This window comes from Halictus rubicundus, chromosome 1, assembly GCF_050948215.1.
Source record: "Halictus rubicundus isolate RS-2024b chromosome 1, iyHalRubi1_principal, whole genome shotgun sequence".
Taxonomy (NCBI): domain Eukaryota; kingdom Metazoa; phylum Arthropoda; class Insecta; order Hymenoptera; family Halictidae; genus Halictus; species Halictus rubicundus.
Window position 1 is genome coordinate 26,569,413 of NC_135149.1, and position 18,001 is coordinate 26,587,413.

Below are 18,001 nucleotides of genomic sequence, written 5' to 3' on the forward strand. Positions count from 1 at the left end.
TACTGGGCCGAGTCGAAAATCGAGCTAGGAACGTATTATCGATAATCGTGGGTCGCGCAGAAAGAAACGACCGAGACGTACTTCTCCGTCATCGGCGATCGAGGTACGCAGCTACGAGCAGTGGCTCGTTTTCGTTTCTAATCAGAAGCGAACTCTAAATCACAGACGCTATCTTATCGGCGGAGTCCATTTTACAGAATCGTAAATAGACGGAAGCAGAAACGTCCACGTGGTCCCCTTCGCTCGGGACCGTAAATTATTTAAGCTCTCGTAATAACGAGCGAGCGAGTTATGACCAGATAAGACTCGTCTCAGACTAACGCGCTAGTTGTTACACCTCGGGAAGACGCTAACGAATCGGAGAGGACAACACGGCTCGGGTGAGCCTCTACTTTCTGCTCGGAGCTAGCATAGTTCGCTGCCGGAGTCGGTTGAACCTACAAAATCTCCATAACTCATTTACAAGTGATTTATTATCCTGGGATTTTTTTCTGCGATTTCTAAATTGTGAGAAAATTATGAAATGCGAAATATGTTGGAATTTAATCCTCGTGTGGACTAAATGCACAAAAAAAAAGAAATATTCTGGATGAAATTGTCGCATGGAGCGATATCTGCCAGTTGCATTTTGCAAAATGCGAACGAAAATAGAAAATTAATACAATTTTATTAAATTAGTTTTGTTAATAAAATTTTTAGATGCAACGATACCAATTACATTCCCCCTAAAACGTTAATAAACCATAAAATAAAGCCGTAGAGAATTCTGCGTATTCAGTTGCGGATTAATTATTTTAGAATTGTTGAAATTGCAAAGACTCTATCGTAGGACACGATTGAATTAATTTCTCAAATCAAGCTTATACTGAACAGGAATTAGCTTTAACACCTTCAGGCGATTTTTTGGCAATTACTTGCTAATAAAAACAGGAATTCTGCGAGCACGGGATTCTCAAGTTGCCAACAAAATGGCAGAAGATCATAAAACAAAATGGTCGGCTGCGTCGCCGAATAAATCTTCTGGATACAGTGGGAAACGTCTTTTATTTTACCTTGAGAAAACGGAATAACATTTCGAACAAGCTAATAAAATAGGATTGCAAGATCTGGTGATCAGCAGCGTTAGAAAATGGAGAACCAGCGAGCCAGAATGTCGGAATCGAATGGACATTCTTGTGCTGTGTGCTCGTCGCTGGAAACTTTCTCGGCTGTCGTCGAAACCGTTCAGAGCCGGTGATGGCCTGGCTCGTTCAACTTCGAACGAATCTGGCTGCTCCTAGCGATTCACGAGGGTCTGGTTCCGATGGTCCACGACGACTTCGAGTCATTCAGAAGAGATTCATTCAGTGACCCGGCCGGGAGAGGGAGAATCGCTACCAAAATGAGGCGAGTGTCGAGGAGCCGCTAACAGTCGAGATTACGCGGCGATAGCGGGCGGAATTCGATCGGAACGCGGGCCTGGCTCCTGTTTTATCGATCTTGTCGGGCCGAGATCGCCGGATCTGAGTCGTCGATCAATTTTTATCGCTCACCGAAAAACACAGTTCCACCTCGGTAACTCGAATTAACGAAGGAAAGGCTGCAATCTCGAAAAGTTGTAGAAGCTTCTGAAAAAATTTGCGGGAGCTTTGCACGATGGTTAATAATTTTTCAATTATCACTGAGATTGCCGAAACTTAAATTTCATAGATAAAAATTGTACATTCTGTTAAAAAATAGATGGAGGTGTCGAGATACGGGCAGAATAGACCAATTTTACAATTTTACTAATTCTCAATTTTATATTTTTTATTTTGTAAATAACAGACAAGAACGAACGAGATTTTAATTTTAGTATTAACCTAATGTACCTTCTGGTTAATCAGTATGAATCCTTTAACTATGCTCGATCCTAGATTTCTTTTGTTTACGATCTTTCTTGCATGATTTCATGGATGTTGCCATAATCTGACGATTGAGACTTTTTGATACTTCTCGTAACATCCTCCAAATTCTAAAAAGTAAACGATGAAGCATAGAATCACCCCTGATAATTTCACTGTAAAAGTTTTTGATTTTCAGAATTAGAGCAATGCACGCGCGTCGTTCCTGAAGAATTAGTTTATAAAATTGCCCGATTAGTGAAGTAATCGTTTTCTCGCGTGACGGTCTACGTGTTTCTTATCGGTTATCGGTCTTAAAAATTTCAATGGAATTTTTGTGGATTGATATTCCTGTGCTAAGCCAGATGAATCATTTTACTGCCCCTGTCTTCGCAGACGATCGACGTTTCAGTAATATTTGATGTTAGGCTAAATATTCATCGCTCGCGAGCCAATGTCGTCAAACAGACGACCAGGTGAGATGCTCGTAAAAATGGAGTGGATGTAGATGACACTGTGCCAAGCTTTTAAGATCGGATATCGAAATATCCTCCGCTTCCTCTCGCCAGATGTTAGACGCTTCCGGTTCTGACCCCTATATGAATAATCCCGCCGATTGTCCAGGATTAATTAAAGAGCCATCTTCTCGGTGGAATTTATGGACAGCAGTTTCGATAACGAGCGTCATACTTCATCTTCCGTTGTCGTCGATTTTATTCTCCGAGATGTCTACAAAATTTGCGAAATTTTATTGTGATATTCTCTGCCTCGTATTCTCCTCACATTGAATCAGTTCAGAACACTATTAGGCTATTATGATTTTAAAATATGTTTTTACTCGTCGAGACACGGAAAGATTAGTTTTTCATTATGTTAGATGGATAAACTTTCTCGGTGATTCTAGATACCATTCACTTCTATCAATTACAGAAGAACAGAAGATGAAAGGCTCGTCGCAAAAGCAAAATCGTTGATAATGATCGCTGCGCGACTTATGAGATTAAGTGCGATCTCGGAAATCAGGTCTCGCTAATTAACGGTATCGCCCGGCAGATAACCGCGAACTGCTTCTTGTAAAACGAGGCCGATAAGACTTTTCCGCATCCTACCAAAATATTGCAATACTTCTCAAATCGCAAACACGAAAACTATCTTGAAACCGATTCTGTTTATTCTCAACAAACCCTCGGCGACTGCGACAAAAAATCTGCATAGATGTACTTGGATATTAAGCACGGCGCGCTTGTCCGCAGCTCCATCTCGCAGATACGACGCGGTCGTCCGCAACTGCGTCTCTCAGGGACGGCGTGCCTTACCGAGGATGGGAAAAAAGCCACTATAGTGGTTCGTACCGTTCCAACTGATGCTTTCCACGGAAACCACTATAGTGGCGTACCGTTCGAACCGATGCTTTCCACGGAAACCGCTATGGTGTCCGCAACTGCGTCTCTCAGGGACGGCGTGCTTTACCGCGGGTGGGAAAAAAGCCACTATAGTGGTTCGTACTGTTCGAACCGATGCTTTTCACGGAAGTCGCTATGGTGTCCGCAACTGCGTCTCCCAGGGACGGCAAAGCTGGCTCGATTAGCAAAAAAGCCACTATAGTGGTCCGTACCGTTCGAACCGATGCTTTTCACGGAAGCCGCTATGGTGTCCGCAACTGCGTCTCTCAGGGACGGCGTGCTTTACCGCGGGTGGGAAAAAAGCCACTATAGTGGTTCGTACTGTTCGAACCGATGCTTTTCACGGAAGTCGCTATGGTGTCCGCAACTGCGTCTCCCAGGGACGGCAAAGCTGGCTCGATTAGCAAAAAAGCCACTATAGTGGTCCGTACCGTTCAAACCGATGCTTTCCACGGAAGCCACCATAGTGGCGTACGGTACAGAGCTTAAACTCTGACAATAATTTACAAAACGGCGACGATTCAACAGTCCCGTTATTACCATTTGAATCTCCTTAAAAAAAGACGGAAATAATTATCAAGACCTAAGAAAAGTCTTTGCACATGATTAAGATCAGTGGAAGCATAGAAAAATCGATTTTTGAGTGGTCCAAAAGCGAAAAACCTTGAGGAAAGGCCGGTGGCGGCACGGAGGCGAAGGCAGCGATTGGCGAGCGGCACTCTAATCGATAAAATGGTGGCTGGCCTGCGAGAAAATGTGTCCCTAGGAGACCGGTGTGGCTGGCAACGCGTGTCGGGGCCGTTCGAGATCGGGATCGAAATCGGGATCGGTATCGGCGATCGGACGGTGGGCATGGCGTTTGGGTCGCGCGCGCGGCGAGGTCAGAAGCGAGGAAAGAGAAGGCAGGGCTTGTCGTTTCGCCGCAAACCCGAAAATATCCATGTTGACCGGTATGTTGAAACCTGGCATAAGCTCTGGCCAGCTGCCAGAAGAGCGGCACTCGGTTGGAGGCCAACGCCAGGCCAGAGGCGACCGGCCTCGCCGCACTGAAACGTCCTCTAGGCCTCAGAGGAAAAAAAGAGACCGTGGCTCAAGTTGAAGACCGCTCGAGTGACACTCCTTCGGAAATCGATCATCCTCAACACACCATACGATCCGAGGCCCCTGGTGCCCTGCTGTGCGGTGCCCGTGTTTTGGATTTGGTGGCTCGCAAAGTAGAATCGAGGTTAGGATGCTCCGAATTCGACCTTTTCTTGTCAAAGAAAAAAGAGAGAACGTGAACCATAATTTAAGCGTAATTGTTTAGGGAGAAATCGATCATTCTCGGTTCAAACAAGAAGCTTCGAGCCACCTGGTACATATTTACCGTGCTGTATGGCAGCCATATTGGATTTGACGTGTCGCAAAGTAGAATCGAGGTTAGGATGCTCCGAATTCGACCTTTTCTCGTCAAAGAAAAAAGAGAGAACGTGAACCATAATTTAAGCGTAATTGTTTAGGCAGAAATCGATCATTCTGGGTACAAACAAGAAGCTCCGAGCCTCCTGGTACATATTTACCGTGCTGTATGGCAGCCATATTGGATTTGACGTGTCGCAAAGTAGAATCGAGGTTAGGATGCTCCGAATTCGACCTTTTCTTGTCAAAGAAAAAAGGGAGAACGTGAACCACGATTGAAGCGTAATTGTTTAGGCAGAAATCGATCATTCTCGGTACAAACAAGAAGCTTCGAGCCTCCTGGTACATATTTACCGTGCTGTATGGCAGCCATATTGGATTTGACGTGTCGCAAAGTAGAATCGAGGTTAGGATGCTCCGAATTCGACCTTTTCTTGTCAAAGAAAAAAGGGAGAACGTGAACCACGATTGAAGCGTAATTGTTTAGGCAGAAATCGATCATTCTCGGTACAAACAAGAAGCTTCGAGCCACCTGGTACATATTTACCGTGCTGTATGGCAGCCATATTGGATTTGACGTGTCGCAAAGAAGAATCGAGGTTAGGATGCTCCGAATTCGACCTTTTCTGGTCAAAGAAAAAAGAGAGAACGTGAACCATAATTTAAGCGTAATTGTTTAGGCAGAAATCGATCATTCTGGGTACAAACAAGAAGCTCCGAGCCTCCTGGTACATATTTACCGTGCTGTATGGCAGCCATATTGGATTTGACGTGTCGCAAAGTAGAATCGAGGTTAGGATGCTCCGAATTCGACCTTTTCTCGTCAAAGAAAAAAGAGAGAACGTGAACCATAATTTAAGCGTAATTGTTTAGGCAGAAATCGATCATTCTGGGTACAAACAAGAAGCTCCGAGCCTCCTGGTACATATTTACCGTGCTGTATGGCAGCCATATTGGATTTGACGTGTCGCAAAGTAGAATCGAGGTTAGGATGGTCCGAATTCGACCTTTTCTTGTCAAAGAAAAAAGGGAGAACATGAACCACGATTTAAGCGTAATTGTTTAGGCAGAAATCGATCATTCTCGGTACAAACAAGAAGCTTCGAGCCTCCTGGTACATATTTACCGTGCTGAATGGCAGCCATATTGAATTTGATGAAGAAGAGTCGAGCCTAGGATGGCTCAAAGTGGATCTTTTTGACAAAAGATTTTACGGCAACCAATCAACACTAATTATACACGGGGAGATGGTCACTTTCAACATAACTGGAGCTGGGTTTTTTAGAATTTATAAAATAAAAACAGATTTCAAAGTTGGAACTATAACTTTAAAAATTTGTTTAATGAGAAACGAAGATAGCTCGCCTCGTAGGGAAATAATTTCTTTGATATTTTCAGTAGATTATCCATGCCCATTATGCCACCTGCAAAAACATACTAGAACGTCTAGAACCCAGTTGGACCAATAGGAGGCCATCCCTTGCAATCATTCATCAGCTCTCGCACAAGAAGGGAATAGGTTGCCGATAGCAGCGCGAACCGAATCAGTTTTCTTGAGAAAGAAAACGACTTTTTTTGGAGGAGACACGCCCAGTTAGGCAACCTAATTACCGACGACCGTTCCCGTCTACGAGTCTGCTATTGAAGAAATGAGACAGGTCGAAAGAGAAATCCGTTTCCTAAAAGTCTAGGCCGGCATGATCATTTCTAATAAGTAGCAGGTTCTCTTGAACTGACGTTTAGGAAAGAGAGAATGATTGCAGACGGATAATAAGGACAGGTTACACTCTGTCACATTCCTGGAGAATCTCGAGAACAGCCCAAACAGGGAACTACCTCCACGAAAAATCATTTACTGACCACATCATTATAGGAGAGACATAAATCTCTCAAAATTGAGAAAGATCCCAGATCTTTCTTCCGAATCTTTGTATGTTTCTACAGAGATGAAGATGCTGGACCTCTGTTGAGCAATGGTAACTAGATAAGGGACTTGATAGTAGCCTAAAATGGCTGTATTGGCATAAAGGTTAACTGCTAGAGAAGAGGGTCGAAAGTGTTCTCTTTTTCTTCGAGATAAAAATTTTATTTTAATGCAAGCCTTCAGCAAGTGCTAGAAATAATGGCCCAAGCCGTTCTCCTCCCGTTTCAAATATGGAGATTCAGTTGATTAACAGCTGACACACCCAATCTACATCCCCTAACGCCGATAACGCGCTGCGTGCTTCTCGGACCTCGGAAAAAAACAGATATATCTCAGATGGCAAGATAGATAACTGAAATGTCAACTCGTTGAAAACACCGGTTAGCGGTTAGGCGGGTTCGAACAGGAGAGCCGAGATCTGTGAGAGAAAACCGGGCAGCTCAAATTAAACATCGGTCACTTGACCTTTTCTTGGAGAAGAAATCGACCCGCTCCCAGGTCTTTCGATGCTAACAATCGGGACGTTAGCGGACGTTTTTGAGAGAGAGAAAAGGAACCCTGTGAAAGAACTGTCTGTTTGGGGATCACTCGAATACCCGTTTACGGGACAAAGGGCCTTTCAAACTAATTATTCCAAACCTCGGCCAAGGGTGTTCCATCAGCTAATTTTGTGGCAATTTCTGTGGGTTCAAATTTGATCAATTTGTATTTATCGTACTATTTTCCTTAGGGCCAGAGTGATTAGAACATCTTTATCACCAAAAGTGTTACAGAAGAGAAAAGAAGATTTATATTTTTTGTACGGCTACGTTTACTTCGAAGGTTAAATATTAATACACAAAATAGAAAATTTGATTTCGTCTAAATAGAAAGGCACAACATTTATATTTGTTAGACTTTGTTGTAAACATTCAACACGAGTCTCACACGTTATAATGTGGCAAGGGGTTAATAAAACAAGACGACTGATGATATTCGAATCTCGCATGCCCTGAGGGTACCGTTAAGGTTGCGTTTTTAAAACGCTGTTACGAGCTACATATGTTTAAACATTCTTTTTTAAATTCATTCAATTCAAGCTCTATGCAGGTTTATAAAAATATTTTTATAGTCTCAAACTATCTAGAATAAAGGTAGCAGTGAAAAATGGGATGCTACAGCCGACGACAGAAAGGGCCATTTTTATTCTAGACACTTCTAAAGGAGTACCACTTATTAACTAAACAAAATGCAGCTTCTAAATAGATTGCGGATTTTATGCATTTATGACACAAATGGACAGGAGTAATTTAAAACCGTGAGAACCTTAGAAGAATTTAAAAATACATTATTTTCGAAGAATTAAATACATTAAGAAAGAAAATCACTTCCTATTTCACTCCAGTTTATTGCGATTGAAATAGAATATTTTTATTTTGCATAAAGATCCGCAGTCTAGTCCCAACTTTGTGAAAAATGGGATGCCACAACCGACGACACAAAGGGCCATTTTTATTTCAGCCATTTCTAAGGAAGTAATCAACTTAACACGATGCAACTTCAACGTCGAAAGTCTACGTCTTAAGGGCAAAGGGTAATCACGTGACTTTTTCGGAGTCAGGAGGTTGGTAACTGCTGTATAATTTCCGTTCACAGCCTTCGGCCACTGATTTAAGATCCGTCTTGATCTTGATCCGACGGGTCTTAAGTCTGTGATTAATCTTGTCACATTTTTTGCTCCGTATTATCGATATCATCAATTCCGATGCCAGAAACGTGCTTCAAGTTTTTGGCTTTGTTTCGCAAAGAATCAAGACAAAATATAGCTCAATTCGTAGCTGGAGATATTTTCTAGAGCGCGGCACTCGATTTCATCCAGAAAACTCATCCAATGGCATAAAAATGCTAGGATAGACCAGAAGATGCATTTCTAGGATCCCAAATTTCTGAGCTCCCTAACTTCTAGGACCCCAAACTTCTAAGCTCCCAAATTTCTAACCTCCCCAATTTCTAAGCACCCAAATTTCTAAGCTCCCAAATTTCTGAGCTCCCCAATTTCTAGGACCCCAAATTTCTAAGCTCCCAAATTTCTAACCTCCCCAATTTCTAAGCTCCCAAATTTCTGAGCTCCCCAATTTCTAAGCACCCAAATTTCTAAGCTCCCAAATTTCTAACCTCCCCAATTTCTAAGCACCCAAATTTCTAAGCTCCCAAATTTGTAGGACCCCAAATTTCTAAGCTCCCAAATTTCTAACCTCCCCAATTCCTAAGCTCCCAAATTTCCGAGCTCCCCAATTTCTAAGACCCCAAATTTCTAAGCTCCCAAATTTCTAACCTCCCCAATTTCTAAGCACCCAAATTTCTAAGCTCCCCAATTTCTAAGCTCCCAAATTTCTAGGACCCCAAATTTCTAAGCTCCCCAATTTCCATAGCTCAATTTGTAGCCGGAGATATTTTCTAACGCGCGCTGCACTCGATTTCATCCAGAAAACTCATCCAACGGCATAAAAATGCTTGGATTCCACGGCATGCGCATCGTCAATTTTTGGCCTACTTCTAACGCTTATATTACCAAATATCCGCATAATCTCGTCAGCTCATGACCAGCGCGCGCTAGATCGAACCTTCCTCTTTCGAACGGGCCCTTTCCCAATGAAAAATATTCTCATATAAGGACGAAAAGTTGAGGCATGTGAAACCATTTTTCGCCTGTTTTCGTCGGTAACGTGGTCACCCTACCTTATCGTGAATTACGAAGTCTTGGAAAATATTTATATTTAGCCCGGAACTGCCAAAAACGGGTGGTTAGTGAAAAAGAGGGAGACGCAATTAAAGCCAATCTCTTCAGGCCTTTTCCGCCGTCAATCATCGGGTCCCGTTTTTTCAATCTTCGCGGAGGTTCGAGGGCATAGTTAGGCGTTCGAACGACTTATTCCTGCCAAGCAAAAAGAAAGGACCAACGGCAGAGGAGGGCCGAAACCAGTCAAGAGAACACGGCCGTCAATCAAGCCTCGGGGAAAGAGACCGCGCGTCGCTCAAGTTAACCCCTTACGTGCCACGTGGATCATTAAGTAAGTAGTCACGCGTTCCCCGGCTGGTTCTTGCTCGCGAGGAACAAGAAAAAGCAGAGGTATCGCGGGACCGTGTATTACTGACGCTGTCCGCGCACGACTTCATACGCAGGCGTCAAATGTTTTTAAACAGGTTTACGAGCGTATACCCGTAGAAACCATGAGTTTAGAACCACCTCAACCTCCTCCTCCTCCTCTTCCTCCTCCTGTTCCTCCTCCTCTTCCTCCTAAGGAAATGGTTGACCCTAAAGTCGCCTTGACAGACGGCACCAGGACCATTAATTACCCCGGGCAACTTCGAAAGCCGAGAAACGAAGAAACCGAATACTTCTTTCTAACCCGAGACGCATTTATTTACTAATTTCTAGCGGCTCGACCGGCGGAACTTGTACCCCGGCAGACTTGTACCTATCAATAATTAATTCGCCGACATTTATGCTAATTCATTCCGGAGTGCCGCGAAGAAATGAACACGTTTTTTACCGGTGCCGTATAAACACGACCCTATGACTCGACGCGAGAGCTAGCTTGCCGAGGTTCGTTTGGCTTGCTTAATTTTCCTGGCCGAGAGAGAACCGAGAGACTGTCCAAGAATGTTTAAATATTCTTCGTCGGATCACTTGTTATATTTTAACTCAGCAGAATGTTGGGAATCTGAATGTGTTGCTTCTGTTGTGGCTTTTGTTACAAGGTGTGTTTATGGTTTATTGATTATTTTAGAACTTAAACAAATATTTTTAATATTGTCGGTTAGATATTTTTTTACAACTTTCAGTGTTAAATCAGTAGAATGTTGGAACTCTAGGGAAGCAGCAATTTGTTTCTTCTGTTGTGGCTTTTGTCATAAAGTGTGCTTGTGGTTAATACAGTACTGGTTATTTTAGAACGTAACAAAATATTCCTAATATTGTCTGTCGCATATTATTTCAGAATTTTCAGTGTTAAATCAGTAGAATGTTGGGAATCTAGGGAAGTAGCAATTTTTCGCTTCTGTTATGGCTTTTGTCATAAAATGTGCTTGTGGTTTATACAGTACTGGTTATTTTAGAACGTAACAAAATATTCCTAACATTGTCTGTCATACATTATTTTAGAACTGTCATTGTTAAATCAGTAGAACGTTTGAAACCTAGAAAAATAGAAAATGGCGTCTGTTGCAGGCTCTGTTGTCCCGTCTATGGTCCTCAAGAGCAAAAACTGTCTTGGAATGTTTAAATATGTCTACTATTGTCCACTAAATATTATCTTAGCATCGAACGGTCAGAACGTTCCAACTCCAGAGGTATATTGCTGTTGTTATGGGTTCGCCGGATTGCCAGATCAAAAAAGACGTGTCACGCGTGCACGCGGTTCGAAAAGTCTCATTTTATCGACCGATGATACGAATCGCTGATACCCGGGTAAACCTAGAAGCAATCTTGTTTGGAGCAACCATTAAACTACGGAGAGCAATCGCACGCGGCTCCGTTCGATAGCGCAAGCTCGCCAGAAAATTACCCACCGCCACATTTTTAATCATTCGTTGACCTTTTAACTGGCCAAGCCGAGTTAACTATGGTCTCTCTTCGGTGATAAACTGAATAGGACGAAGTTTGTAATGTCGTTAGGGGAACACTTTATCTAATAGCGGCTTTTAATGAGCTCGTTCCAGACCGTTTTTCCGGAGATGCTTTATAATCGGTCGTAGAGAATCTGTGGATCGAGAGAAGGATATTTTTTCTGACAAAACACTTTCTTTTGACTTCATAGGAGGCACAGAGCGTCATATCATTCTTCTTGAACGCCCTGTACATTATTGTACAGGGATACAATTTAGTTTTTGGATGAATGAGGGTTATTTTGAATTTGATTGCTATTGGACGTCGTTGAAGTTTAGGCAATAAAACAATTAATTTTTTAACGAATGGGGAGTTATTTTTCTTCTGATTGCTATTAGGCGTTATTATAGAGTGATGCAATCTTTTTTGAACGCTCTGTACATTATTGAATGGGGGTTATTTTGAATTTGATTGTTATTGGACGTCGTTGAAGTTTAGGCAATAAAACAATTCATTTTTTAACGAATGGGGAGTTATTTTTCTTCTGATTGCTATTAGGCGTTATTATAGAGTGATGCAATCTTTTTTGAACGCTCTGTACATTATTTAATGGGGGTTATTTTGAATTTGATTGTTATTGGACGTCGTTGAAGTTTAGGCAATAAAATAATTAATTTTTTAACGAACGGGGAGTTATTTTTGTTCTGATTGCTATTAGGCGTTATTATAGTGTGATGCAATCTTTTTTTAACGCCCTGTACATTTATGAGCAATCAAATAATAAATGGGGGTTATTTTTTATCCAATGAGTTTTGAACGAGATTGTAGTCTGTTACAGTCTTTTTTCAACGTCCTGTATATTGTTAGATATGAAAATAGAAATTTTTTTATTTTTATATTTGTGTCTATTGCATATTTCTAGAGTTCCATGGATCCATTTTTGAGCATCCTCTGCTTGCTAAATATAAAATGATTTGGCTATTAAAATGTGTAATGATCCTTTTTGAAAGTGAAGTAGTTAATTCGATATTAGAACTGGATCGACAAGGAATCGTAAGCACAAGCATCAAAATATTGATAACGATAGTAGACTTGGACTTACTGTGTAGTTATCTTAATAAACTCTCATTCACGAGGCGTGATATCTGCGGCTAAAATAATATCGTTACAAAATAAACAGAGATAATTCGTTTAAAACACATGACGACCAATACGATTTCGAAAATAGACTTTACGGAAGAGTTTCGAACGCTATTAATTTATTCGATAAATTCGTGACATATATCGCTCCGAAATATTCCTGTCGAGATACTATAACACCACCAAACGAAATCTGAAATAGTCACAAAATTAAAATGAAATAAAAAATGGAATAAAACAACGTAAATCTTTTTCTTGCTTTTGCATCGAAATGTGGTTCTAAAAACTGTTGCATAAAATTAAGCAGTAGACACGAAGGAGTATCAATGCATAACGTACCATAAAATTAAACGAACCGATACAGAAAATCGGAATAAAAATAACGGAAATTACTTTTCCAGCTGGTTTTATTAAAACAGCTTTTTATTGTGCACAATTAAATACTAGAAAATAGAAACGAAACCAATGCATAATGTGCAATAAAATTAATAAATCTGGCGCAGGGAAATAGAATAAAAATAACACAAATTCTTTATCTCGGTTTTTACTTCGAAGTATCGATGCATAATGTGCAATAAAATTAATAAATCTGGCACAGAGAAATGGTATAAAATAACGTGGATATTTTCCCTTGGTCTCTGTATTGAAGTGTCGTTTTATTGTGGTGTACAATTAAACGGTGGAAATGGTCGAGTATCAATGCATAATGCGAAACCAACGATTCAGCGTCGCGATACTCGTGTCCACAAATTAATTAAGAAATGGCGGCGCGAGCGCGGCCATAATTACGGCCGGCAAAACAACTCGTTAAACGGCGAACACTTTTTGTACGAGGAAAATGACGCACACTAATCGTTCGATGTCACCTTATAATGGAACCTATTCCGTCGCGAGCGCCGCATGAAACTGGTTGCAAAGTTGAATGGGAAGTAAGCCATTACGTTGAGTCAGGGAACTGTCCTTAATTTACCATCTCTACGTTTCGACTTATTACCCGAACACCATCGAAATAATTACAGGCCCGGTGTTCCGTTCGACTCCATTTTCTCCGGCCAATTACCGGCCACGTGTTCCCCCCTTTTTCGCGTATCGCGCTACGGCGAATTTTTGCAATTTTATACTACTAAACAAAATCGTGACGAACACTTGATTAAAATAATCGCAGCTATTATATTCGCGAACAGCAATTCTATTACCCACTAAGTGCAAAATGAAATATATCAAGCAGAATTTTATAAATACAATTGAATTTTGTTTAAAAATAAAATTAATTTTCGTTATATTCTTATACTAAAATTGTAATACCTTTTGTTGCAAGTAAATATTTGTTACAGAATTTTGAATGTTCATAAAATACGATTTTGAGTTTGGTATTCTGATGTTTGGAGGTCGGTACAAATGAAAGAATTACTATTTTAGATAAACAGGTAAAATAGTAGAGATGAAGAGAAAAAAAGAGGTATTCTGACCACGTTTCCATGATTTTTTGCCTGTGCGAAGTGGCACGATTGTGTAGAACACAATTACCTGAAGTGGACTCGAACCTTGTTCCGCAGATAATGCAGCTCGACAATAAAGCCGAATTTATTATTCTCGATACGACGCAAATAAGCATTCTATCGCAATCGACCTTCTACATAAATATTCTAGAAAACTGAGATAATGATAAAAAGTTCGGTTATGCTTTCGTAAAATGGTCGCGGTGTTTATATTAATCGCTGAAAGAAGGTTTTTCAATTTTTGAGTTGATGTGGTTGGCTCAGTTTTCACATATTGGTGCGCGTTTTTAAAAATAAATACTTATATGAACAGAATATTTTATTGATTAATATATGTATATTCAGAATTTCGATCATTCTTTCAGAATAATTCTCTTCTAAACAAACATATAATTTTATTCTACAGAAAATTATACACACCCTCAACCTTCAGAGAACTGTTCAAATTTTGTGTCTATAATATATTTATAATGTGCCATTTACTACAATTTTTCCATATTTTTTTATCTCAATAACCAAGTTTTCCCACAGTGTTAATTTTTATTTTCAATTATCTACTGAATGGAGCACCACAGTAATTTATAATTTTTCTATAATATCAGAGATCCAGTAATGAGGATTAATCAACCCCTATCAGGGGTGTTATTTTTCCAAAGCTTCCCTCCACCAATTTTAATAAAATATTACAATTAATATAGATCTAATTGTACTCCTCACGGCCAATTAATTACCAGAAAAATATTTCCAGTGTTCCCATAACGGAGCACGTTATTCGAGGATCATTATTGTAAGACGCAATCGCAACCCTCGCCCAGCCTACAACAATACAGTGCCATCTTACTGTCAATTTTTCGTAAATGCCGTTGAACGTGCTTTAAACCATTATTCGAGGCTACGCGTCAATTATCCAAGCCTATTACGCCTGTAATTCCAATTTACGGGACCGACTGACGTAAAACTACTAACATATCGTTTCAAGTACCATCGACGAGCAACGAACTAAAACAAATAACTACGAAAACATAGTAATACACTTACCACCCCCCTCATGTCCCCGCCCCCCGTTGTCTTCTAGATAAAACAATGACATCTTCGAGAGGAAGGCTCTCGGTGTCGATTAAAACAATTACTAGAGCCTTCAAATTATTTTAATCGAGAAATTGTGATACTCCAAAATTTAAAAATAAGTATACATTTTTCCCCCTTCATTCACTGGCCAAATATGAGATCAAAGTTTTTAATACTAATTAGTTTTTGAAACTAGAACTGAAATGTAGAATATATGAACATAATATTATCGTTATTATATTATATTGTCTCGTATTATATTATAATTTATTGTCTATATTATATTATATTATGAATATTAGTTATAAATGGTATCTTCAATGTCTAGAAAATATACCATAATTCACAATGTACCCTACATTTTTTTGCAAAAGAAGGCCTTTATCATCAAACTTTTTTTTTAATTATATTTAAGTACAAATATGACTACAAGTAAAAGAACTTCATATTACAGCATTATAAGAAAAAATAAATTGAGCGTATATATACGCTCCGGTGATAGTGACCAGGAAAATTGAGCGTATATATACGCTAATGATGCAAATGGGTTAAACGTGCCAAGCATTTTCTATCCTGAACATTATAGTAAAACAAAGTACCAAAATTGTCATCAATTAGATATTCATACTCCGACAATTTTCATTGAAAAAATCCTGGTGTTGGTCCTCCGCAGTACCCTAACCCCTCGCCACGCTAAGCATCTGTAAAATAGCTTAGGGCTGAACCAATTCATAGTACTACTACTCATTGTATCGGGGAAGGACTAGCAGAACATCACAGACATTCTCATTTCCCCCGTAATTCCTGTCAAGTCGCAGACAAAATCGTGAAACACCCATGTCGCCTATGGTCGACATGCGCACTGATCGTGTTAACTCTATCACATGGCATTAACAGAGCGCTGGTTCCATGGTCAAATCGGAAAGGTTAGTATACCGCTCGGCTGGTCGGCCGTATTGAGCCGAGCCGAGCCGAGACGAGGCGAGAGGGTACGGAGCGCACGAATGCAGGTTGAGTGTAAGTGAAAGTGAGGTTAGGTTTGGTCGCGTCACGTGGTGCACCACGGGGTCCAAACGAGGTTAATCGAGAGGACCAAGCGCCGGCGCAACCAATCAACACAAATGTGCTGACCACTCTGTTCTTCTCTTCTCCTCCCTCGAGTCGCTCCGATATTAAAACGCAATTTACAAAAACTCGCTATCGTCGCCGTCATTTCCGCGACCTGTGCCCTGCGTGCACGCGTCGTGTACGTCAACGTGCAAAATGACAAAAAAACGCCATCATGCGAACGTTAGAAGGAAAATTCCAACGTCACCGACGACGTTCTCGGGACGGTCGTGTGACCGACTGGGAATATCGAATGACACCGAGGTGGACAGCACGCACGCGGGGGTTTCGAAAGGTCGAGGTGGGGGAGGGGGCGGGGAGGAGGGAACAAAATGGGGAAAAAAATCATGTTTCGTACTCCTTCGACGGCCGCCAGTCAGCGCTGAAGTAGTATTTGCGCGAATTTCGAAGAATAAACCAAGAATCCCGTGTTCTAGAAGACGATTGAGCGCGCGGGGCTTGGAGGGGACGCACCGGTGGGGGGCGGGGTGGTGGAGGGAGAGAGGGATGTATATTGAGCCCGCGTCAAGAAGAGCATTCTAAAGATACTCGGGCCGCGTTTTGTGAATCGGGAATCGTGTTTCCCGGTGGTGGGTCTACGCCACGATACTCACCGATCAGTGGAAAGATACTCGGCTGGTCCAGTAGCGACTTGAGGCTGTTTTCAACGAGGATGGGAGAAGAACGGTCCTTGTCACTCATTTCACGCACTGCGCCACGAAGCCGCACGTTCCGAGGTACACACGCACACCAACTACGTTCGTATACGGGAGTAACACCGCGGGCGCGACAGGGACAGAGATTGTTGGAGAGAGCGAGAGGCGTGTATCGGGCGGCTCTTTTATTGTATGCGTGCACGCGAAACTCTGGTGCGAACCGTCCACACCAGAAAGAGAGGTCGCGCGAGAGAAACAGACAGTGTGAGACAGAGAGAGAGAGAAAGAGAGACAGAGAAAGAAAGAGATGGAACAAGGGGGCACACACGCGGACAACCGTGCAATAACAGGCGAGACACCGTGCGACGATGGGAACCGATTGTGCCTCCCGTGGGACACGATCGAACGACGTTCTTCCAGACCGGCAGAGAGAAAAGGCGCCCGCACCCGAACCTCTCACCTCGTCACGCTGTTCAAACTATCACCCGAGACGGTCGCGGCCCGTTCGAACACTCTGGCCACGTTAAAATAAACGCGGAGCGCCTACCCTGTGCACGGTGCTCTTGAAAATCAATCTAAAAGTGGCTCGGCTGGTGGCGCAATCTCCTGGCTACCCTCTGGACCGACTCGCGGACAAGTGAACGACGCCTGCCGTACTGATAACGAGCGCTGTCTTTGCTTTCGCCTTATCGCGATGCGTGCGCATACCACCGGATCCCCTACCCCTCCCCTCCACCACGCCCCCCATCTACCAGACAGTTGCAAAAGTTCGTCGGTTCGCAAACATCGTGCAAACCAGCTGACAGTTTTGCCTTTCCTCATCGGAGATTTGGAAATTTCGAGGAACGTTCGAAATAATTACAGGCCCGGTGTTCCGTTCGACTCCATTTTCTCCGGCCAATTACCGGCCACGTGTTCCCCCGTTTTTCACGTATCGCGCTACGGCGAATTTTTGCAATTTTATACTACTAAACAAAATCGTGACGAAGACTTGATTAAAATAATCGACAGCTATTATATTCGCGGACAGCAATTCTATTACCCGCTAACTGCAAAATGAAATATATCAAGCACAATTTTATAAATACAATTGAATTTTGCTTAAAAATAAAATTAATTTTCGTTATATTCTTGTACTAAGTAAAATTGTAATACCTTCTGTTGCAAGTAAATATTTGTTACAGAATTTTGAATGTTCATAAAATACGATTCTGAGTTTGGTATTCTGATGTTTGGAGGTCGGTACAAATGAAGGAATTACTATTTTAGATAAACAGGTAAAATAGTAGAGATGAAGAAAAAACATCGTGCAAACCAGCTGACAGTTTTGCTTTCCTCATCGGAGATTTGGAAATT

At 41.6% G+C, this 18,001-nt stretch overlaps 1 protein-coding gene across 5 annotated transcripts in view; it reads right to left on the bottom strand.

The window, feature by feature from the left end:
• Positions 1–18,001, bottom strand: part of LOC143358945 (thyrotroph embryonic factor) — a 209,737-nt gene extending 191,736 nt beyond the window's left edge. The window contains exons 1-2 of one of the 5 annotated variants that reach the window (XM_076796554.1): positions 17,977–18,001; positions 16,604–17,457 (exon numbers count right to left, since the gene is read on the bottom strand). In XM_076796554.1, the coding sequence (XP_076652669.1) occupies positions 16,604–16,691 (88 nt within the window). In that variant the 5' untranslated portion in view covers positions 16,692–17,457; positions 17,977–18,001. Of the gene's footprint in view, positions 1–16,603; positions 17,751–17,976 lie in introns of those variants that run through there. The other 4 variants (XM_076796547.1, XM_076796573.1, XM_076796564.1 and 1 more) reach the window with 4 other exon arrangements.